The sequence below is a fragment of the Mya arenaria genome, chromosome 6, assembly GCF_026914265.1.
Source record: "Mya arenaria isolate MELC-2E11 chromosome 6, ASM2691426v1".
NCBI classification, from domain to species: Eukaryota; Metazoa; Mollusca; class Bivalvia; order Myida; family Myidae; genus Mya; species Mya arenaria.
In genome coordinates this window covers 37,024,038-37,050,273 of record NC_069127.1, presented here as the reverse complement: position 1 = coordinate 37,050,273, position 26,236 = coordinate 37,024,038, and the positions used below count along the sequence as shown (strand labels likewise).

General features: G+C 36.7%; 1 protein-coding gene across 1 annotated transcript; it reads right to left on the bottom strand.

Moving 5' to 3' along the window:
* Positions 1 to 822: 822 nt before the first annotated feature.
* Positions 823 to 25,173, bottom strand: LOC128238214 (PC3-like endoprotease variant B). The gene is made up of 14 exons (XM_052953888.1): positions 24,967 to 25,173; positions 20,142 to 20,346; positions 19,004 to 19,105; positions 17,794 to 17,985; positions 16,188 to 16,334; positions 15,480 to 15,562; positions 12,304 to 12,392; positions 9,854 to 10,026; positions 7,061 to 7,300; positions 6,243 to 6,343; positions 5,714 to 5,932; positions 5,369 to 5,536; positions 4,631 to 4,801; positions 823 to 3,652 (listed from the first exon to the last, which is right to left on the bottom strand). The coding sequence occupies exons 2-14, from the start codon at positions 20,325 to 20,327 to the stop codon at positions 3,118 to 3,120; spliced, it is 2,406 nt and encodes an 801-aa protein (XP_052809848.1). The 5' UTR covers positions 20,328 to 20,346; positions 24,967 to 25,173; the 3' UTR covers positions 823 to 3,117.
* Positions 25,174 to 26,236: the final 1,063 nt, after the last annotated feature.

Below are 26,236 nucleotides of genomic sequence, written 5' to 3'. Positions count from 1 at the left end.
AGTGGTCAAGATTTCAAACCTTTACTTTCAGAAGTCCCAATGATGAAATCTCAGAAAGCGATTAGAGCTTCGACCAATAATCTTTCTTCGGCTGGAGACCCCAAACCCAACCATAATGACTCGAATCAGATTTATAGCAAGCCAACTCTATGTACAAGACGAAGCGGGTATCCTGTTCCATTACTAGGTTTTAGGCCGAGTGGGTATCCTGCCTTCGATAGTTATTTTAATGTAGAGCGAGGGTGATCTTACTTCCACTTACAAGAGGTGTATCTGGGGACATTGTCGGCGGATTAATCAAACAATTTTCAAACTTGAATAGCTAGCTGTAAAATAATGATTCTTGACTTGGGTTACTTGCATAGCTAACTGTAAACTAATGGCTTCATGACTTATGATGTGTCCATCTACCATATGACATTTGATGGACTTTTAATAAATCTCTTCTCTGCTCTTGTTTAAATGGCATTCAACTCTAATATTGCAACATTCATTGTTATCTTATTATCCGCTAGGTGGCTGGCGGTATGGACATAGGTCCAGACATTGTGAATGTCTTAGTGTAGGTGTACGTTATCATGCAAAATTTAAAACACGTCCTTTAGATCTTTATTTCGATTATTCTACAGCATGGAATTATATTCGAGTTTGTGGACATGCTTTGTACCTTTACACATTTATTTAGTTATGAAGGCTGATCCAACTTTTCAGAGACTCTTTTTACGGATCATTTAAGAAACCGATTGTGTATAAGTAATCTATGAAGCTGGATTGTCATGCATTGTGTGTTAAACCATTAATAATATAAAACAAAAACATATCTGAAGAATAAAAAGTTTAATAGAAATTGCAATAGACTTAGAAACATAACAAAAGAATAACAAATGTATAAAACAGTATTTCGAAAAAGAATTCTGCTATTTCTAAATAGACAATGGCTCAACGAACAAAATACATGTTAACAATATTGTTCAATAGGAATAGCAATAGTGCCGCAGAGCAACTACCAACGCTTGACTGTTGTGTTTCATTTGAAAAAAGGGGAATAAATCACCACTTATCGAAGCTAGAGTTTTGAGCTTGCTGTGCATGCATGTACTTTCCCTGGAAACATATGTACATGTACCATGTTTCATTCGAATATCTCGAATGCATCTTTAGTTATGACTTAGGCTTACATTTCAGCAATCAGACGATGATACCAATGCCATGACAATACCTAGACTTTTCTTTGGAAAACAGACAAGCTAACAATGGAAGACTTAAACTACTTAAGCCGACAGCAGCCAATTGTATAAAACTTTGATATATGTCCACAGGTTATAGCTTTGCTGGTTGACTCAATAAAACAATTTCATTGGTTAGTAGTTATCATTGGATAAATATTGACCAATCAATAAACATTTTGGATAACTATGAGCACATCAAAAACTTAACTGATGTTATGCAATTGGCGGCAGTGGAATAAATTGTTAAGGTGAATTATGCTAACAGTAATTATGCTTACAGTTAACAGGTAAAAAAGAAAAGTATTCTGATGACAAGGCAGCGTCTGTGTTTTTATACTTACAATAAACATAATACATTTGAAAGAATATACCAATGAAATAAGATTGTTAATGTATTTCTTCCAACAGGAAATATATAATGGATGTCAAAAGGAAAACAAATGACATAGAAAATGTAACAGTACAGTTAGCCAACAGTAAACAAGTTAATGAATTACAAAAATCATACCAAAGATGTTAAGGTACATTTTGCCAACAGTAAACCAAAAAATACACTTCAAAAGTATACCATTAATGTTATGGTACATTTTGCAAACAGTAAACAAATAAATGGATTCCAAAAAGTAAACCATTCATGTAAAGGTACAATTAGCAAACAGTAAACAAATAAATGGATATCAAAAAGTATACCAACTATGTTTAGGTATATTTAGCCAACAACCGTAAACTGGCAATTATTTTTAGGCCTAAGAGTAAGCACATAAATGGATTTCAAAACCAGCATCAGGCAGTTATGGTAAGTTATCCTAACAAAACACATAAATGGATTTCAAAACCAGAATCAGGCAATTACAGTTAGTTATGCTAACAATGCACACATAAAGATGGATTTCAAAACCAGAATCAGGCAATTACAGTTAGTTATGCTAACAATGCACACATAAAGATGGATTTCAAAACCAGAATCAGGCAATTACAGTTAGTTATGCTAACAATGCACACATAAAGATGGATTTCAAAACCAGCATAAGATAGTTTCAGTGAGTTATACTAACAATACACACATCAGTGGAATTCAAAACCAGCATAAGGCAGCTACAGTAAGTTCTGCTAACAATACACATATAAAAGGATGTCAAAACCAGCATAAAGTAGTTACAGTAAGTTATGCTAACAATGCACATATAAATGGATCTCAAAATTAAGTGATTTTCACAAAGAAGTAAAACATATTTCTGTCAACTTTTAAGGAAATAATTAACACTAGTTCTATTTTGAATTTTTGATGTTCTTATATCATTTAAACAAAAATTGTGTTCACTTTTCACACACCATAAATATTTCGATGTTGAACCTTATAAAACGTGAGCAAGTTCCTTTAAGTATAGCCATGCAGTTTGAAACATACGGTAAGAAAAAATGCTCAAAATGTATAAAAGTATAAAAGCAAGTCATAATATCAGTTATCGTGAGAATTAATAACGTTAAGCTGGTGAACAAAACAAATAAACTATACAGAATACAAAAACCCATCACCTTTTAAATATACAAAAACAGTTTTTTTTTATCAAAAAATATTTATCTATTGGTGTTGTCGGGGGGGGGGGGGGGGGGGCTATCAAATTTGAGATATCTTTATGTCAATAAATTCTCTTCTCCTATAATCAAGGCAATAAAGTTGTCATCAAATTGAAATGAATTGAAGTAAAATGAATTGAACTTAAAGTATTTAAGCAGGGAATTATTAAGAAGATTGTAGATGCTTGACATAAGTGGGAAGCACAAATGATTATTTGAGCATGGTTTATACATATTTTCATCAAACCATGACTGAGATTCTGTTTGAGACCTGGCCATTGTATTTATCTTAAATAAACACATTGGTAACTTATTTCTTTTTTAAATATTTCTCTATTTCCTCAATTAGGTCAACCATTTTAGCTTCTTTTTCAATCTCTGTAGCCTCCTCTTCTAATTCCCTATTGGTCATATCACCCAGCTTATTCTTCAATAAAACTTCTAATATTTCTCTTTTTATATTATCCTCCATACGTCCATTCATATCACGGTAGTCATTATCATTACCCTTAAGATCAATAGCCCTGTTATCAAAGTTATTCAGTTTTTGTTTCTCTTCAATATATTTACCCTGTAGAAACTCTGTAATTACACTGAGTATTGAATCACTATCACCATTGAAAACTCGTTTTATTTTCTCCTCATCGATTTTTGAATGAACTTGACCTTCGACCTTGCTATCGCGACCTTGACCTTGATCGACACTTCTCAAGCTGACAGACCTGGATTCCCTGAATTCTCGATTCATAATTTTCTGCAGTTCTTCTTTACTAGGCTTCCTGGCTTTTTGGGAGACAGACTTACGTTTGTCGTTGTCATGGTAACCATAGGCTGTCATCTGCCATCTACAATATATCAAGAATGAAATGAGACTAACAAATTTGTCAATAAATAGGAAATATAATCACAATCGGCTGGTCTTTGGGTTTCTTTCAGATCTGAAAGAAGTCCAACCTCTGAACCTCAAAAACTGCAATCATGTGACAGATCACATGATCGAAATGGCAGGAAAACTATAATCCTATGCCAACATGGTCATGGTCAGAGGACAGGTAATTGAAAATACAATGGTCACAGTGAATGAACTAAAATAACATGAAAAGATTACACACAACCATATTTATGCTAAAAAGCTACATATCGCACGAGACTCAAGGTCGAGTGCAATCTTTTTTCTCAAACAATCAGTAGTGACACTATTACTAGCTTATCCATGGGGGCAGAGGCGGTGGCGTACCCGGCAAGCGCCAAAACCTCCTTCCTAATATCGTGCAAGATTTTGTGTCAATATCGGAGGAAAAAGTAATAAAATACGCTCAAAATGCACCATGTTGGACTAGAAAGTGTTAAAATTATCTTGCTAAAACCGAAATAACCAAGATTCAGCCATTACGAAATGAAAATGTTACGAAATGACCAGATCCCGCCCCTGACCATCCCCGGACCAAACGACGTACATAGTGTTTCTTTCATTGCATACCAAAATATTTTTAAAATTAAGATTTTATTAAGATTCCTAAACAAAAGCATCGGTATGTGACAAACAACATGTATTTTGTTCTGTAGAATAACGGGGGTGCTTTGGGTACGCACACCAGGTTACTGTGTGAAAATGGAAAGCTTCCAAAGTGTCTGTTTTCGTTTCATTACAATATCATCAAAGTTTGAATGCAAACGTTGTCCCTAAAATATAGTTCATGCACAATGTTGACAACGACTCTTTTAATAACAAAGACACCAAGTCCATGGCTATAAAATTTACTTTGACTCTACAGGAATAACAGACAAGCAAAAACAATCAACCAGAACCATATCCAAGTTACCTCTTAAACTTGATATTCCTTGGTTCTTTTTCCTTATCATCATCGGGTTTGTAGCAGACCTCGACGCTCCAATTGCCGTCAGGGTCTTCCATCCAGCTGTGAACAGTCATGAACGTGAAATCGATCGACTCGTCGCTGCCATCGTTTGGACGGCGGGTGAGAAGAGCAGACCTATGAGGAGAAAACATATAACAGACATCGTGTTTATCATTGTTTTCAATTGTGTTCAGACGTCTGAGTTGTTTTTAAACATATAAATAAATTCTTGCGTTATCATTTTAAAGGGATATGCATATTTCTGTAAATTAAATAACACTTCCAAGGTTGACCTGGACAACGTTCTCATGACTTAACATTCATTTAGCTCTCAGTTTAAACATTTCATATTTTACAACGATTATGAATGAAATTATGATAACTTATACTAAGTCACTCTCGTTGGCACGATGTTGCGCGAGAGTTTGGTCTCGTATTGTACGAGGAAACCGGAGTGCCCGGAGGAAACCCACTTATTCGGCTTAGTGACCACTAACCAATCTCACATGCGCCAAGGCCGGGAATCGAACCAGACCCGCCTTAGTGAAAAGCGAGTGCGCTAACCACGGTGCTAACCAACACCAGTTTAGCCCTTACAGTTTTTTATATTCATAATACAAATGAAATGGAACGCCCAATGGTCAAAGAATTGAAATAAATACAAAGTTTAGAGGTAGATTCATGTCCGTTAAATTTAATTACCTAGTTCCTGCAGGAGACGTGATGTAGATTTGTACATCACCACGCCTGACGACATCAACAAGCACGGTGAGTTGCACGTGCTCCAAGTTGGTGATGCTGCGCTCGCTGTCACCACGACAACCGTCAAACTGGAACTCGACCGTGCCACAGTCACCTGCTGAAATTTCGCTGTAATACAATATATAATTCAGATTAGCCAAACGTACCCGGTACATTGTTTATGTAATACGTATGGTAGTCGTTATAGTGCATTTTTTGGCATAAATTATCATGTTAATCTTTTAGACATAATCCTACATTAAGAACTCCATCGAGAACAACTTCCGAATGCACAATCCTACTCACATGCTGACATCTTTTTTATCCGTTACACACGTATGCTGCTCCGGCATGTTGACCCAGTTCTGTGCGAGGTCAACCATGCGTGTCGCGTCCATCATACCGAAGCCAAATTGTGGATTCAAGTGATGGTTGGCACCGTTAATCCACCATTCGTCGTCGTCTGTGGTGACGCGGGCCGCCTTCACCGTGATGTGCTGCACGTCCCGCCATGTGAGGCGCGGGCTGGAGAAAAAGGGTTGGAGAGGGGGTCATTAATTAGGTTTCCAATATGCAAAATAGCTTGTCATTTCATTCTGCCATATTTATCAATGGCGATTATGTTTAATTGTGTTTCCTCGTGTACTTATATAACTATTTAGTAACAAAACCACCACAGATGAGGGTTGTTAATAAAATTAAAAGCTCTGCAACTATTTTAGATAAGTTTGTCTGTATTTCATTTGTTTGGAAGAAATGGCCGGCAATATCTGTATCATATGTTCCTTCAGTTTTGCAAAGAGGCAAAATTTGCACAACAAGCAAAATAGCTTACTTGGCCTGAAGAACAAGGGCGTACACACCGGAAGCCAGTGGCGCGGCGCTCGATGTGCCCTCAAAGTTCTCCACACATCCGCCATCTATATCCGTCGTCACCTTGTTAATACATACACACATTTTGTTTTAAAACTATAATTTAGCGAACCGGATGTCTTGCTTTTTAGAAGCGTTCGTTATATTTCTAGCAAAGGTAACCATGACCTTGACCTTTAATCCGAAAATCTAGATGAGTCATCTTTTGACCATGAACAATGTGCACACCAAGTTTGAATGCTACACCAAGTTTTTAACAGCTAATATTTATCGGACACCAAAATGTGACACCGATGTCGCAGACGATCACACAGAAAATGTCACTGGCGACAAAGTTACCCCTATGTGACTGCCATTCCTAGCAGGCAAGCCAAACATGTGTGCTAAGTATGAAAAGGTCAAGGTCTGATAATAAAGATAAAAGTTTAAAGCTGGCATCACAGACGATCGAACGGACAACACCGCCCTAATCCCTATGTGACTGCGATACTTGGCAGGCGACACAAACATATATAAAAATAATGGAAAGGTCAAGGTCTGATTATAAAGATCAAAGTTTAATGTCACACAGTTGTGTTTCTTAAGTCAAAAAAATTACCATGTTATGGGGATGTTAGGTCTTCTCTCTTTCTTACTTGAAATGGAAGGTAACAGAGCGAAAAGGTGAATGATGAAATTATAAATATTGTCTTAATGTTTTAATTGAATAAAAAAAGCTTAGTCTTAACTAGAAATTTTGTTTCAATAAATGTTTTAAAATGTGAAGAATTTTCTACATACCACTTTGATCTTGTAAGTGGCTTTCATTTCCTCCGTCTTGGTGTGCTCTCCCCCGGAAGGGACGGAGATCATGGTGGACGAGCAGCTCTCTCCAAAGAAAGGCCGTGTGCCCTGGTCCGACAGTGACTGCACGGAGATGCTCTCGATGCTCGACACGTAGCCGTCCGCCCCGCACATGTCACCTGACCCACCGCCATTTCCGGTCGCCCAGATGAACAGACTTCCAAGCCCGCCCCGACCCTTGAGTGATAAACAGTAGAGGTGTATTTATAAAATGATGTATTCATGACAATTAAAGAAATGAAGACGAAAAACAGTGGAAGTGTCCCACCTCGACTTGGAAAGAGATAGGTTGACGTTTTAATGACAAGTTGCCGTCTGGATTACAAACTGATACACTTTTTTTGGACTTTCAACTTTGACTTTTCTAGCCAAACATTGACGATATGCTTTGCCAGAAGGAGATGGGGCACACCCAGGGGATTTAGAAGAAATGCAGATTTTACCAAAATCCCAACCCTCGAGTTTTAAACAGGTCAAAATCCCTGTTGTTAAAAAACCTTTTGCAAATAAATCTTGCTAGTCTATTTCCGGCTGGCGGTATCACCGGACCTTGGACAATTGTCGTCTATCGGGAATCTTTTGCTGTCTTAAGTCCCATATATGTCTAACGTCGAAATTTAACATCGTTGTATAGAATTATACGACCAATTACATGTTGTACTCTTTAATCAGACAATGCTCAAAGGTAGATCAATCTTACAGGTTTAGCAGATAATGGATTATAACTTTTGGAGTTGTCTTTTTCAAGTGTGGGCGCAGCCATGTTGAAACTCTACACCTCTTTATTCGGCTGGCATGTAATCACTTTAACTTAACAAACCATTCGAAAATCATTTTTGCGTCATGAATGGAGGAAGTTCTATACATGAGAATACAGGTTGATTTGGTCGTGTGAATAGATAATTCATATACTAATATGACATTACTCTAATACAAGCTTTCTGCAATGATTAAAAGGGGGTGGCAAAAGTACCTTTGTATTTAATAATCATACTGTAGCTGTCAGTCATACGCATTTATACAGTACTACGCATTTATACATGCATACGCATTTATACAGTCGTACGCATTTATACAGTCGTACGCAATTATTCAGTCGTTCGCATTTATACAGTACTACGAAGTTATACAGTCCTACGCATTGATGCAGTCATACGCATTTATACACTCATACGCATTTAAACAGTCGTACGGATTTATACAGTCCGACACATTTATACAGTGAGTCCTACGCATTTATACAGTCCTTCGCATTTATTCATATTCAGTCCTACGCAGTTATTCAATCATACACATTTATACAGTCGTACGCATTTATTCATATTCTGTCGTACGCATTTATTTAATCATGCGCATTTATACAGTCGTACGCATTTATTCATATTCAGACCTACGTATTTATTCAATCATACGCATTTATACAGTCGTACGCATTTATACAGTCCTACGCATTTATTCAATCATACGCATTTATACAGTCCGACGCATTTATACAGTCATACGCATTTATACAGCCCGACGCATTTATACAGCCCGACGCAGTTATACAGTCCTATGCATTTATACAGCCCGACGCATTTATTAAGTCATACGCATTTATACAGTCATACGCATATATATGCAAGGAACCTGCGAAATTCAGAAAGGGCATATCCGCATTGCAAATCATTATTAGTGTATATAACTGTAAAAACATGTACTGACAGGCTTTGGGCTCAGAAACTTGACCATCACACATTAGGGTCATTGTTGGTCTTATCTTGTTTCAGCCACTTTTTTCAGCAATCGGGAACACAGTTTTGTGTTGTTATATTTTAGAACATATCATTAAAGCTGCACTCTACAGATTGACAATTTTGACATTTTTTTTATTTTTTTTGTCTCAGAACCAAACTTCAATTAAGTCATTTAAGATAGAACAGTATAACAGATCTAAATTGTTTGAATAACTGCTGAAAATTGCAATTTTCTTAAAGCATAAGTAACGCTTTTAGCAACGTATACGTTTCCAAATGTAGATTTAAAAAACGATTTGATCTTTTGTCAGCAGTATTATATCACTGTTTTATATTTCTCTTGTTTAATTTTAAAGAAAAAATACTTCCAAAACAAACTTTTTTGTTGGATTCTAGAGTACATTACTCCCTTTCAAAATCAACGTTCAAGTCAGTTTTAATTTAAATCCATCAAAAGGTTTACAAAACGTTCAAAAGATTAAACAGATTTGTTAGCATGTACTCTGAAACATAATATATCATCTCTGTCACGGAAACCATTTTTTTTGCTTTATGAATAAAGGAAGTTCTTTACATAAGAAGACAGATTTGTGTTGGACATGTAAAAAAATATTCATATGCTGTATAACATGACTTTATACAATCAATATGTATCTATTGGCATATGACGTAAATCAAGTATTTACATCTAGAAATAAATTAAGATGACAATGTGAAATTGTGCACAGTACTAGCATCATAACTCTTGGTCACATCTTTTCTCCTCAATGGTGAACAGGGTATTACTGATGTTCCTTTGTATCCAATCATCATACTGCAGCTGTAGACTCCGTTCTGTACCCCGCGTCTGATTGAGGGCGTCCGTAACGCCTTTCAAGGCGCACCCATCATTGTGCCATCAGCGGACAGCACACACCCCGCTTACCACTCACTCAGGACGCAAATCTCTACCCTCTCAGACCCAGGATGAGCCGTACTCACTATACTGACTCACCTTTTGTACGCCCTGCCTAAGAGCATCCACACACGCCTTTCCGGGCGCCTCCATCGTGGAGCCGTCATCGTGCGGCCCCCAGGATGCGCTGTAAATGTGTATGTGCTGGTTGTGGTAGATTAGGGCTTTAGCCTCCAGCTGGTCCGTGATCGCTCCGTCCAACAGACGAATACCTGTGAGTGAAAAATGTCAATGAATCCTGATTAATGTTTGAGTTTAAGTAAATGTGGAAATAAAAAATGGAGCAAGAAGAACGACGAAACGAAAACGTACATAATTCGGAACTCGAGCGCAGATGAGAGAACACCAAACGCTCATCTCCTTATTTGTTTTCAAAAAGGACTAAATTCAAGTCAGAACCTTTGACCTTGCTATACATATGCGTTTTCTCGTTATCAACATATGTACCATGTTTCATTTCAAGAAATTGAAAGGTTCTTGAGTTTTGGTCAAGGTAAAAAAAAACCTGCACTGCTTCATCGCCGCCGACGACGACGACACCAATGCTAACACAATGCCACGAACTTTTTGAAAAACAGATAAACTGGAAAGAGTAAACTGAAAATGGGTCCAAAGTAGGTCGAAACCAAGCGGGACACACCCAGAAGCCAAACAATAAAGAAGGTTAAGCCTTTAAATGACACATTCATTAATTTATCAATTTATTCTATATCGTGAAAATACAGCAACCGCAGTACGATTCTTTTCTATTCTTTCTTAAATAGTATGTGAATAATCAGGCACGTGCTGGATTCTTTTTTCATATTCGTTTGCGTCATGATTTTAAATATTGTCTCTTCGAAGTTTCACAACAACCAGAACTGCCACCTATTATCCCTTTTAGCTGTTTTTTTAGTTTAACCTTGCTTGTGAAACCCCTGTTATGACTAGTCTAAAATAATAGACGTGTTATACGGGATTCTTCCAATCCCTAACGTCTAAACGGGAATGTGCAAAAAACGGGGGTGTTTTAAAAATATTGAAATTGTTTTAAGTGAAGTATTTTATTGTTGAAATTGATCATAAAGAGTAATATTCATATTTTACCATGTAAGTGAAATGTTATTTTGCCATATCAAAAATCTAAAAAAAAATCCGTCAACGTACAATTATTTGGACTATGTTATGACATACCGTTGTATAACGAAAAGATGGATATACTTCGGTGGGATCCTAAATTTGTTTCTTTTTTTTTTGTCAGCTAAATAATAAACTGTGTGTGTGTGTTTCACGCATTGCGTTTGGTATTTAATAGTCCAAATACTTGTACGTTGACGGATTTTTTTTTAGATTTTTGATATGGCAAATCCTTCACGTACAAATTGTTTAGTATCAAAAGTGGGTAGTTGTTCCGATCAGGATTCCGGGTTAAAGCATATAGCCTCTATAAAATATCATAAAAACAAGAAATATTACCAGATAATGTTATTTTATATTTAGTTCCGTACACAAAAAATAAATATCCAACTTCTAATTATGAGTTTGACGGCTTTTCTTCATTTCATTCTGTCAAAACATAACGATATATACATGAAGGGCACCTACAAGGCTTCAGAGCACAGTTTTAAATCGCTCGGAACATTTCGGCCATGGCCGAGTTGTTACGATTGTATAACGAGGTCTATCTCGAAGCTTTGTCGGAGGAGGCCGGGTTATTACGATTGTATCGAGTTGTTCCCCTTCGCATAATTGTTGTTTGTGTCAGTCAGCTTTCGTTTTATTGGAAAGGTAAACAACTTGTTTTTATGCATTAAATGCTTGTTTAGTGCAAAACAACATTTCACTTACATGGTAAAACATGAATATTACTCTTTATGATCAATTTCAACAATAAAATACTTCACTTAAAACAATTTCAATATTTTTAAAACACCCCCCCCCCCCTTTTGCACATTCCCGTTTAGACGTTAGGGATTGGAAGAATCCCGTATAACACGTCTATTATTTTAGACTAGGTATTTAACTGCTTAAACTGTTTGTGATACATCTACTGGAATTAAAAAGGATTTGATATCATAAGACTAAAAACAAACTTGAATATGCCCAGAACTGCAGCCTATTACCCCTTTTAGGTGTGTTTTTTTAGTTTAAACTTGCTTGAGAAACTCCTGTTATGACATGCCATTGCATAACGAAAAGATGGATATACTCCGGTGGGATCCTAAATTCTGTTTTTCGTGATCAGCTATAAATTACAATTAACTGTGTGTGCGTTTCACTCATTGCATTACACTGTGTAGGTATTTAACTACTAAAATTGTGTGTGATACATCTACTGGAATTAAAAAGGATCTGAATGTTTTTAATTAACAAAAAGATGTTCTAATGAAAGATATGTACATTGTAGTTTAAAATGTTAGTGTTGTTTTCATAAGACTTATAAAATGCCTCAACGTGAATGATAGATATTTGAACAAACGAGATTGTCAGAAAACATTCGACAGTGATACCTCCAATAGAAGCTCCGTAAGCTACGCCAACACCGCACACTCCATTGCCGGCTGCCGCTGCAATCTCTCCCGCACACCGTGTCCCGTGACTGCAGGAAAGAAAGCATGTAAGTTCATTCAAATGAATTATTGTCATATATATATATATATATATATATATATATATATATATATATTGTATCGAGCCACTGTTTTCGACATGTTCAATTTGTTTACCACATAGCTGCTTCAACAATTTATAGTATTAACTATTAACTCTTAATACTTGTTATACAATATAAGAAAGAAAAAAGTTCGTATGTTCAATGGAAAGAGAGACTTTACAGTTTGTGACGGGAAAAATCCCCCGGTCCTTTGATTGGACTTTGTTTGGTATGTTTAATATGTACGTCTTTATGGGACGTGTACCTATTATTTCAGCTCATAAGTTCAATAATGTAATGATACAATTATATTTTCAATCCAATAGTTGTTCAGTTTTTCTTGTTTCGTTAACATTTGAGAGCGAAATTATCAACCGAAGTATTGTCTATATAACATGTTTTTGAATTATGCCCCAGTCAATTGTAACCAGTGATTCAAACAGATTATCCATAGAGTTTTTCGAGAGAGACAAGTTTTGTAGTTCCAATAATAATTCTGAGGTTTTCGAGTCGGACTTAAATATTACTTACATGTATGAACATGGATTGAAAATGTATTGATTCTGTCGCTTAAATACACGTGCACACTCGACACAAAATCACAATTAAACAACACTGAACAATCAAAAGTGTAACCTGGAACGCAAGCAACGAAAACACATATTGGCAATTCTTCCATATCATTACATATAGCATCGAAAGCTTGCTGTTTAAAAGGTGTGCAAAAACACAAAGGCAGCATTAGTGAAGAAATATTATTTGTAGGCATATAGTTGAACTATATGACTAATTAATGCAACAATTCTCCTTAATTTTATTATTCATTAACTCGAAACTAAATCCTACTACCTTTAAAATATAATTCAAAGCACCCCCGATATAATTACATTAAATAAGAAAGCACAATGACCATGCATTAATGCACCCCCCCCCCCTCAACACACACACAAACACGCACCAACACAGCAAAACCCCTCAACACACACACACAAACACAACAAAACCCCTCAACACACGCACAAACACAACAAAACCCCTCAACACACATACAAAAACAACAAAACCCCTCAACACACACACAAACACAACAAAACCCCTCAACACACATACAAACACAACAAACGCACAAACACAACAAAACCCCTCAACACACACACAAACACAACAAAACCCCTCAACACACATACAAAAACAACAAAACCCCTCAACACACACACAAACACAACAAAACCCCTCAACACACACACAAACACAACAAAACCCCTCAACACACATACAAAAACAACAAAAACCCTCAACACACATACAAAAACAACGGAACCCCTCAACACACGCACAAACACAAAACAAAACCTCAGCAAACGCACAAACAAAATACAACCCCTCAACACACGCACAAACACAACAAAACCCCTCAACACACGCACAAACACAACAAATCCCTTCAAAACACGCACAAACACAACAAATCCCCTTAACACACACACAAACACAACAAAACCCCTCAATACACACAAAAACACAACAAAACCCCTCAACACACACGCACAACACACACCAAAACCATGTTAACGAGTGGAAGAACATGTAGGTTGTATTCGCTTACCGTTCAAACATTCTGCTGTCTAAAATCAACGATATACTAGTACTTAGTAACATGATACCTAAAATTGGCAAGAAAGTTAACGCACAGTCGAAACCCGTTTGCTCGAACTCGCTTGTCTCGAAATCCTTGTTTGCTCGAATTTAATGTTTAAGACCGATTTCTTTGAACTGAAAGTAAACGTTCCCGCTTGGCTCGAATTTTCCGAGACCCAAGGTATTTTCGCCGGTCCCTGGGAGTTCGAGCGAACGGTGTTCGACTGTATTTAAATATTTAAATCCCGGATTGTTGAATTTGATCTCTAAACTAAAAGAAAACAGTCAATGCATTTATAAGGAAGTTGCAAATTTACTGACGTTCCCGCTTGAAATAAATCCCAACAAAAATACCATCAGACAAAATTATGTGTCATGTGGTCATTCTGGAACCTTTGTTGCGTTATTCTGGTGCCTTAATATCGTCATTCTGGTGCCCTTATTTCGTCATTCTGGCGCCCCCATTTCGTCATTCTGGCGCCCTTATTTCGTAGTTCTGGTGCCCTTATTTCGTAGTTCTGGTGCCCCTATTTCGTCATTTTGGCGCCCCCATTTCGTCATTCTGGCGCCCTTATTTCGTTGTTCTGGTGCCCTTATTTCGTAGTTCTGGTACCTCTATTTCGTCATTCTGGTGCCCTTATTTCGTAGTTCTGGCGCCCTAATTTCGTAGTTCTGGCGCCCTTATTTCGTTGTTCTGGTGCCCTTATTTCGTAGTTCTGGCGCCCTAATTTCGTAGTTCTGGCGCCCTAATTTCGTAGTTCTGGTGCCCTTATTTCGTAGTTCTGGCGCCCTAATTTCGTAGTTCTGGTACCTCTATTTCGTCATTCTGGCGCCCCCATTTCGTCATTCTGGCGCCCTTATTTCGTAGTTCTGGTACCTCTATTTCGTCATTCTGGCGTCCCTATTTCGTCATTCTGGCGCCCTTATTTCGTAGTTCTGGTACCTCTATTTCGTCATTCTGGCGCCCCTATTTCGTCATTTGGTCGCCCTTATTTTTTCATTTTGACGACCCTATTTCGTCGTTCTGGCGTCCCTATTTCGTCATTTTGGCATCCTTATTTTGTCAATTTCGCGCCCTTATTTCGTTATTTTGGCACCCATATACGTCATTATGGCGCCCTTATTTCGCCATTCTGGCGCCCTTATTTCGCCATTCTGGCGCCCTTATTTCGCCATTCTGGCGCCCATATTTCGTCATTATGGTGCCCTAATTTGTCATTCTGGCATGTTTGCGAGGCGGCAACATGTAAATTTGAAAGACAAATGTGAATTTGGCGTATTGACGGAAAAGCGGGGGGCCAAAACGTCAACTCGCCAACTAGCCAGTCCAACAAAGCATTGCCTTATCGTGTTGGACACCATCATATCAAACATATATGTATATCTTCAACATACCTGTTAGCAGGGTTGGTTTTGTCCGGAGTAGGATCATTTCCTCTGTCAGATTTGTCATTGAAATCAGCGCTGGCTTCCGGGTCCTGCCAGAGAGAAACAGACATGTACACATCAAAATACTAGGAACAATTACAATCATCCTGATGGTATTCAAACATTAATACATGAAAAACATATATTGGTATACAATACAATAAAGTGCATTTTTCAGATAGTATTGATAATAAAACATGAGCTTATCCATAAAAACGTGGAAGAAAAAAACACCTAAGTTATAAGTATAATGAAAGTTTGGAAACAAAATAAAACAGACATTGTTGCTATATTGACATGATGATCACCATAATGAAAGCGCTGTATATTGAAACAACATCTATATAAGACAATTATTCTTTTAGCTTATTTTTGGAATGTTGAGAAATAGAAATTCAAACTGTCAATTAGTTTAGTTTTAGACCGTTGAGAAATAGAAATTTCCATTTCATCATCATCATCATCATCATCATCATCATCATCATCATCATCATCATCATCATCATCATCATAATATTCATCATCATCATCATCATCATCATCATCATCATCATCATCATCATCATCATCATCATCATCAAAACATCATCATCATCATCATCATCATCATCATCATCATCATCATCATCATCATCATCATCAACAACAATTCAACAACAACAACAATAAACTAACGTAGTTATTGCGGAGGTCCGGGTGCTCGTGATCCACGCCGTCATCCAGGGTGGTGACGACCACGCCCTCTCCGTGGAACCCCTGCTGCCAGACTGGTAGTACGTCTAGGTCGATGTCCCGCTTACCGCCTGTCTGATGGTGGTTGGACTGAAAATAGTGCGCATATAAAAGAGTGCCACCTTACAGTTCGGTTGCTGTATTTATACTCAAGTTTCCTGACATTAAAGGAGCAATATTATACGTTACGGGGCTATTGAAGCTGACCAAATACGCGAACAACATATACGTGGAAAAACGTGAGAACCCATGCAATTTAAACTTTCATTATACATGTGTTTGATATATATGATTCGACGATACAAGTATATATAAACCGTTAATCGTTTAACTCGATTTTCGTGTTTCAACATCTCCCTGGTTTTAAGAAGTTCTGTCCACAGTTACCTGGTATTTGGACTGCAGTTGTGGCCAGTCGAGCTATTTAGAGTACACGAACACATATTTTATCATTCTCAGACCAAGAGATCACCCAAGGGACCGAATCGCCCAATCAGATAGCTCGACTGGACACAACTGGAGTCCAAATACCAGGTAGCTGTGGTTCTGCATTGACTTCGTAGGTCGTTATAAAAATATTAATATATATTATATATAGTGTTTGAAAATCGGACTCCATTTGCTATCGATAATCGAATCGATCGGACCAAGTATTTCGATTTACTATCGGACAATAATCAAAAGCTTATAATATCATTTAGGAATATATTCTTTATAGTATAGCCATGATCATTTAAATGGTTTAACCTGTAATCAGCAGGTGTGATGCTATAATCATGCTTTTTGCAACAGTAAGCATAACCTTTTTCTGTCTTTAATAGCGTAATGAAAAAAACATAACAACAAAACACATATGTACGTGTACTTAATAATTGCACATCAATTGCAAAATGATGCTCACCGCATCAAGTAAGTTATCTTAGCATTTTATCCATGTAAAAGCATATTAATTATTTGTTAACCAACTTATCGTCCAATAACCGGTAATATTAAAGATTTTATTAAATATCCTAATTTCATAAAACTTTCACAAAAAAATAAATTTGTTAATAACAAGCGATACAAAAAAGGTTTCAAAAACAGAATGCATCGAGCCGGGATCCCCGGTATTGCAGGTAAGACCGGACCCACTACACCATAGCGATGGATTATTGAGGTTTTATGAAATATATAAACAATTAAATTAAAAACAATTTGTAATTTAGGGAGAGTTTGTCATTTTTAAAGTATTTACATTCACCGCACTCTTCTTTTACGCATAAAAAATACGTAGTTACCGGAAGTTACATTAGCGACATCGATTTCGGACAATCACTATCGATTGTCGCCGACATAGCATTGTCAGCGACTATTTATCGATTGTACTCGATAATCGTTTCATCACTAATTATATATGTTTAAAAATGTGTGCAGCATCAGTGTGTATACCATTTTATAGCTGCATTAAACACTAATCTATTCTACGTCGTTCGAAAAAAAAACTCACAATAATAAATTATTTCAAAAGCGTATGGAGCTAAGGGGAGCTAATATTTGTGGTAGCTCTTACCAGATACCATTGGTCGTCAAAGAACTCGTCGTTATACAGCAGACCATCCCGGGTGTCAAACTGGTCGGGTTCTCGATAGAAGAGATGGTTGTCTTTCACTTCCCGGATGGGGAATTCCAGCTGCTTATCATGGAGTATCTTGTGCGTCCGTCGCACACGTTTAAGGGTTTTCTGCTGCTCGACAAATCGCACCTGTTGTTGTGATTAAGTGCAGGTTAAGTTTAAGGTTTGAGAGATAAAACACATATCACTAGCGGATTTAGAGGGGGGGGGGGGGGGCGCGACCGGCGCGCGTCCCCTCTAACGTCTAAGTTTACTTTTTATGTCAATATTGAAGAGAACAAATAATGAAATACGCACATAATGCATCATTTCCGACTACAAATTCTTAAAATGTTCTTGATTGAGTAACCCCAAAACCACATGCAAACAGTGTATGCCATACATTTTCGGTTCAGAGGGAGGGGTGCATGTCAAAAAAGTTGCGCCCCTAAGTTACGCCCCCTCTTAGGTCAATTCCTGGGTACGCCCCTGCATATAATGTATTAATTAATATGCAGCGTTTTAATGGTAAAAAATGAGTCGCGAGGTTTCGGAACAAAAACAAAACTCAATATTTTGAAAAAAAACGCGCTCCTGAGTATGTTTGTATTTTGTTTTTAATAATGTATTTTGTGTTTTGTTTCCCGCTGTTTGTGGTTTTGTGCTGTTCTTCCATGTTTCTTGTCTTGTCTTTGGCGTTTACCCAGTGCCATTTAACCGGGTTTATGTTTATACGTTTTGCTACTGAGCTTGTTTCTGTAGCTTTTCGTATAAATATCGCTTATACAAATGTACATAATCCCTCATTTTCCGTACCATTAACAGGCAGAAAAATAAAGGCATTTCGTTATTCACTATTAAAGGGGATTCAAGTTGCAAGCTGTTATGAAAATTGCAGTATTAGTGTAACAATCACGTTGATAAGATTGCAGTTGATAATAGAATGACTAGTTATAAACATACATTTGAGATAGGCCATTAGATAAACCATACGAGAAAACACTTCTCGAGATCTTCTTAAAGGGACTCGCTCATGGTTTGTAAAACGCACTTTTTATTACTAATTAAGGGTTTGAAATCATGAGGAGGGTTAAAAATAAGATACTGACAGCTTGGACCATTCAGCATTTATTGATATTTGCCTGAGTTAATATGAAACTTCGCGTACCCGTTGGTCCTGTTTGAGCATATCCACGTGGCTCTCCGCGCTCCGCTTGGACCGGCCCTCCACTTCCGGGTGCCTTAGCACGTACAGGCCAAGTTCCGAGATCTGCCAAAGGGAAAGAATGGGGTGTTGATATAACTTTTTAAAACTATTAGACATAAACGATTAAAAAATAAAGTATTTGTTTAAATCAAGTATTGCAGCGCATCTATCGTCATGAATATTCACAACGCAATCGTTACAACTCGGTCATCTCCGGAAAGCTTCGGGATTGATTATGTTGGATAATGGCCGAGGTGTTCCGATTGATTCAAAACGGTGCTTTTTATTCATGTTCCTTATTATTATTGTCAACAAAGTTTTAAACTTCAAAAAACGTTTAAAGGTGTGGTTCAATAAATTATCAACTAAAGTTCATGCAAATGCTTATCGGTTTATTTAAAGGGAAACATCCCCGTTGTTTCAAGAAATGAGGACATGCTCGTGGATGAGCTGCATTTTTTTCCATTCGGAACACCTCGGCCAATTTCTACGCAAACAACCTCGGATGTATATGGACGATTTACAATGTCAGAATCGGTACACTTTAACAACCTGCAAGAAGATCGCGTAGTAATTTCAATTTAGCAGTTTAACTTAATGATTTTCTTTCTGTGAATCTTAATTATGATTTCAATTAAACACTTTACTGGCAACCAGTTTTAACTAAGATATACAAATAGCAGCTAAAACACAACATTTAATTAATAACATAATTTAAAATTTTACGAACTACTTCTACCGAAACACCGGCATACATCCGAGGTTGTTTTCGTAGAAAATGACCGAGCAGTTCCGAATGACTTTCCGGCCAATCGGAACTCCTCGGCCATTTTTCCTACGAAACAAGCTATTGCAACTTAGATTAACTACTCACGTTGGCACGATGTTGCGAGAGAGTGTGGTATTGTGCTCTGGGGGAAACCGGAGAAAACCCACTTGTCCGACTTGGTGACCACAAACCGATCTCACATGCGCCCAGGCCGGGAAACGAACTCGGGTCGCCTAGGTGGGAAGCGAGTGCGCTAGCCACTGCGCTAACCGGACAACCAATTTTATATTCCTTTAAATCATAGTTAAAGCATAAAACAAAAATCCCCACCTGGCTGTCCAACTGAAAACCGTTGTCCCTCGCCACTCGTTCGGCCGTCTGACTGTCCGCCACTTCTATCAGGAACAAGTTGAGAAAGTGACCGGGATCCTGGGGGTCAAATTCCATAGTAGGGAGGGCAGGGGCCACAGACAGACATACGATAAGTGTCGCCGCGCCTACCGTAAGCAACCACATTCTGTTTCCGTTTTTTTTTCTGGGGTTTAAGAAAATGCAGTGAATTGTTAAATGTTGTTAAATAACTTCTAAAGCTAGAGGCGTTTTAAGCATTAACTACAAAGTTGATACTTATTAAAGCTGCACTTTCACAGATTAACCATTTTTACAACTTTTTTTATTTTTTGTCTTGGAAAGAGGAAATTTTTGCGTATATATCTGCAAACCAATGGTACAAGATTGCAGACAAAAAATCAGAGCGTAGATTTTCATATTTCCGTTCGAAAATTAATGTTTTATAGCTTAAACCGTTACTAACAGTTTGAGAAAAATGCATAAAACATCAATTTTTGAACTTAAATATAAAAATCTGCGATCTGATTTTTGTCAGCAGTCTTATATAACTGGTTTGCATGGATTTTCGCAAAAAAATGGACCGTTCCAAGACAAAAAATAAAAGTTGTCAACACGTTCAATCTGTGAGAGTGCAGCTTTAACAAAACAAATTATAGTCTATGCTTCTATTTCTATTATCAAAATTTAAAGACTATTGCTATTCCCTGAAACAAAATAAAAACATAACATGACAGCTTATAATTGTATTTATATGGTAATCCCTACAAAATCAGTGGCGTAGCTGCATATAGGCCTTGTAGGCCGGTGGCTACAACTTTTTGATAAAATTTAAATTACCGAAAAATTGCAATAGAAACGAAAAGCTACCCAAACACTTTGAACAAAAGTTTGTTATATTTTTACCCTGGCAAGTTTGATGTTTATTCAAACTAAGTACAGAGTGTATTACTTGGTTTTATTGTAATAATTGCAAATATAATTGAGTGTGTGTAATATGCATATCAAAGTCCCAAAAGTCGCACAGAATCATCAGGCCTACAAGTATTTTAGGCCCTAGCTACGACCCTGCAAGGATACAATATCATTTATCTGAAATTACAAACCACTACAACCCGCTATAGTGACGCACGCAAAACTCATTTACCTAAGATACAGCGCCCCGAGAAAGAAATGCAAACAGGATGTGTTAAAAGTTGAAATTATATAAATTACTTATGCTATATATGCCCATGTACCTATTTGTGGGCTTTTTCCATTAATTGGAAAACAGTACTTGGCAAGATCCAGGGCAAACTGAACCAATTCGGAAGTGTCAACAAAGTGAGCGTGTTTATCTCCTTTTTAAGGAATGTTTGCCATGATAATCCCCTGCTGTGCATCTCCTGTTAATTGCACTGGTGTCACAGTAGGGGCCAATTTCCCGTGTATTCGTTTATTGGCTCAGGGGCATTTAGGGTCCGTTTTCATAATAAATTATCGAAAATTGCTCAGCAGGATACTCAGATTGGAGATCTGATAAGACAATTAGGCAATAAGATTAAGATCAATTAACAGAGTTGTGTACAAATACACGTTTTTTTTTTGTTTTTTTTTTTTGGGGGGGGGGACACTTATAGAAGGCTTAAACAAGGCCTTTAAGCAAATGACAGTGAATCAAAGCATTGTTTTACCATCTCAGACTAGTTGCTACCTTCCATCTGTTTTACTTTTGAAGTTAATGGTTTGTGATTAAAAAACCGCACCTTAAATAAACATGCTGGATCTACTTGATCGTCGTTTTGTTGACATTTCACCGCATTGCCGATACTCCTACAAGAATGTTACTTTTTTTCCTACGTTGTCGAATGTTTAGTACCAATGTGGAGCTTTGTTTCTATATATAGCGTTGAAGGTGCCGTGAAACACTCAAGTGACACTCTTATTCAAAATCGATACATACAAATGTATAACAAACATAAATTTTGATTGATAAACCTTTAACTATTTACTAAATGATGCAATTATGGAAAATATTAATTCACTGATAACGAGATTGTAACTGTGTATTTAATAGCAGAAAGCGCAAAAATATTAAATGATTGGTGAATCCTAAAATATTTACTATAGTCTCATAAGGTAGGAATACCGTGTTTTATTCTCATTTATTTCAAACTCAACTCGGAAGCCTTCGTAAGACCCATGGTTTTCGACATTAATTCACTTATTGGAACATTAAAACAATATTATTAATTATTGTTAATCTTATTTGGGAGTAAGAGTGCATCTTGAACAATCAGTGCTAGTTCGCGTGCATAGTCAAATTTGTTTGGTAGTCTCTAACATCAAATAAACTGATCAATAAAACTCCTTAGTTCGTACGAAACGTGTGTTGGTTATGCACCAGTCAATTGTAACCACGCCCCCCCCCCCCCCCCTCGTCCGGAAAATAGCTGGGACTTTGACTTTCTGGCCAGCCAAGCCCGGGTAAAATCCCCGCCCTGAAGGAACGAACTACTGGTAAAATCCCCCCAAATGCCCCCGCACCCCAGGGACCCTAGGAAGGGCCCATTCCCCGCTATTTTTGGTGCGAGGACAAAACCATCGCATTCAGCCGGCACTGCACTTGGATGGTCAAAACACGGCCCATTTCCCCGGCTAACCCCGGTATACCCCCGGACCTGGGGGGGGGGGGGCGTGGTTACAATTGACTGTTGCGTTAGACGGCGCTATAGTGTAAATACATAGAGAACAATTGTTTGTTTCAATGTAAGGTCGTAATATATTACACCGAGTCAGCACCGAAAGATATATTTCACGAGTGGAGCGCAAAACTTGATGCGAACGTATTTGTTCGTCGTTGATTTTGTATCTATGTGGGCTGACGTTTGCTTTTGAATTGGGGGCGAGCTTGCAATATCAAATTGACATTTTCACTGTTTGAAACCGTGTAATACTAATTCTATTTCACTGATAAATCTCTTTAAACGACCGGTAAGCATATATAAAAATGTTATAATTGTATTCACGTTCGTCTTCGTCGTAAATTAGATAAGATTACAGTTGAAATGTGTGCACAAGTTTACTTTTGAAAGCAAATGAGCGAAACTTTTATAATAAGATGCTTCACCCTATATAAAAACAACTATAACACGCCCCACAAATATTTCTTTTTTTCATTGACATACCATACAGGCAAAATTATCATTTTTATGAGTCTGTCCCATGTGTTCTTCAGATAAGACCGACGGACGCACAAACAACGAACCGATCATGATGTACGATAAATTGAATTGAAAACAATAACAACGAGGACAACAACAACAACAACAAGATTTACAAAAACAAACGAGTGGGAGGCTCATCTAAAACACGAGGGAAGAAATGACAGAATTGTTAAACATTTACAAAGCCTACAGTTATATGCAGATATCCAACCATAATTGGTATAATTTTCTAGCCGCCGGGAATTGCTCATGATTTGTATACAATTTGCTGTACAAGTAGTTAATGAATACAACATGATGGCGTAATACAGACGACAATATGTTGATGTTCTTTTTTTACAGACGACATAATGTTGATGTACTTTTTTTTACAGACGACATAATGTTGATGTACTTTTTTTACAGACGACATAATGTTGATGTACTTTTTTTACAGACGATATAATGTTGATGTACTTTTTTACAGACGACATAATGTTGATGTACTTTTTTTACAGACGACATAATGTTGATGTACTTTTTTTACAGACGACATAATGTTGATGTATATTTACAATTCGCCATCAACAATTCGATAATATTTTTTTAAAGTATATGAAATAAACATGGGGGGGGGGAGGGGTATATTTTGACGTAGAAACTACAGCTGTTTGAAGTTTCAGTGTTGAGAGACCAAACAAAAAACGTTTTATTCGATAGGAATACATACAGTTTATTTAAAAAACAAAACAAGTCATAATGTTTTAGAGTCGAAACTCGCTATGTCGAAGTCGTTATAACCTCGTGAAATACTTGGAGATAACGAACATTCGATATAAACGATAAAATAATAATAGGCCTAATAGAATAAGATAAAATAAAAATAAAACATAAAGATATTTCAACCCAACAAATTCATAAATAAATAAGACAAAATTAGATAAAACTAGGTGTAATTGGAATTAGATAAAACTAGGTGTAATTGGAATTAGATAAAACTAGGTGTAATTGGAATTAGATAAAATTAGGTGTAATTGGAATTAGATAAAACTAGGTGTAATTGGAATTAGATAAAACTAGGTGTAATTGGAATTAGATAAAACTAGGTGTAATTGGAATTAGATAAAACTAGGTGTAATTGGAATTAGATAAAACTAGGTGTAATTGGAATTAGATAAAACTAGGTGTAATTGGAATTAGATAAAACTAGGTGTAATTGGAATTAGATAAAAATAGGTGTAATTGGAATTAGATAAAACTAGGTGTAATTGGAATTAGATAAAACTAGGTGTAATTGGAATTAGATAAAAATAGGTGTAATTGGAATTAGATAAAACTAGGTGTAATTGGAATTAGATAAAACTAGGTGTAATTGGAAACAAAGAACTGTTTTCTTGCCCTTAATACGACATAATATTAATCTGATACCGTTTATTTTATCAGTGTAAAGGCTCGTGTTTAACGATTGTTTTTTGTACATGTATTAGAAACAAAAGTATTCTTTTGTCATGTTTTATATGTAAACAGATAAAAGGAAAGAAGACACGCTCATTAGTTAAAGACTGGTTGGAGAGTATATATAGTAAAAAAAACACGACAAAGTTTAAAAAGAAAGTTCTTACTTGTAGTGTCAAATAATCCAGTCCATCTTAAATATGTCAACCTGTATTTGGAAGAGTTGAATATCCAAACCAAACACCCACACAAAACTGAATAAACCTACGGATTAACAATAACCTTTGTACATAATCAATTGTTAAAGGTTTATTTTCTCCCATAAATATCCTACGTCAACTACTTTGATCGAGTAGTGAAATCGTGACACGGTATGTTTGATAGTGTATAAATTGGAAGGATTGCGGATATATTTAGGTCTCGGTTGACGTATTTCATAGATACCCGAATTTAAAGGCGAAATCTAGCTCGGCTATATTATTTATTTCTAACAGCAATTACGCTACTGATTGAAAGCATATTTAAAGTGACTCGCTCATGTTTTGCAAAATGCATTTTTTTTTATCAATTTACGAAATAAAGTGTGTCAACTCATAAGGAGTGTTAAACAGAAAACTGGACCTACAATGGCAAGCTTTTTGACGTCGTGAATGATTTTAACTATTTAGGAACTGTTTTAATTACTCTGGTAATTATGGTTAAAACCAGGAACATTTAAAGCTGCACTCTCACAGATTTACGGTTTTTACAACTTTTTTTGTCTCGGAAAGAGAAAATGTTTGCGTTAATATCTGCAAACCAATGATAAAAGACGGCTGACAAAAGATCAGCTCGCAGCTTTACATATTTACAATCGAAAATTAATGTTTTATGGCTTAAACCGTTACTTACGGTTTAAGAAAAATGCATAAAACATCAATTTTTGAACCTGAATATACAAGTCTGCGATCTATTTTTTTGTCAGCAGTCTTATATAAGTGGTTTCCATGTATTTTCGCAAAAATTGGCTCGTTCCAAAACAAAAATAAAAAAGCAACGGTCCGCTGTGGGCGACCGATGTGCAGTCATAGTCACAGTGTATAAAGGAGACTGTATGCATCCGGATATTGCGAGGTGATTTCAATGGCGGATACGTTTACGCTTTACATGACTTTCAAAAAAGTATAATTGTTTATCTTTTCATAACAATAAGATGGTACTCATCCAGTAGATAATATTCAACAGTAAATAAAGCGTGTTGTGTAAGTTATTTTGCATTGTAAACGTTAAACGAAGAAATAAATAAGCCATTTCTCACCGACGAGAGGGCATATTTTTCGCGACCTCATTTTAAAACTTGCAAAGAAATGTAGTTAAAATCATTTATGATTACTCTTTATGCGTTTAACATTAGGTTATGAATTCGCACTTTCACACAGTCAAAGATTTTTTGTCGTG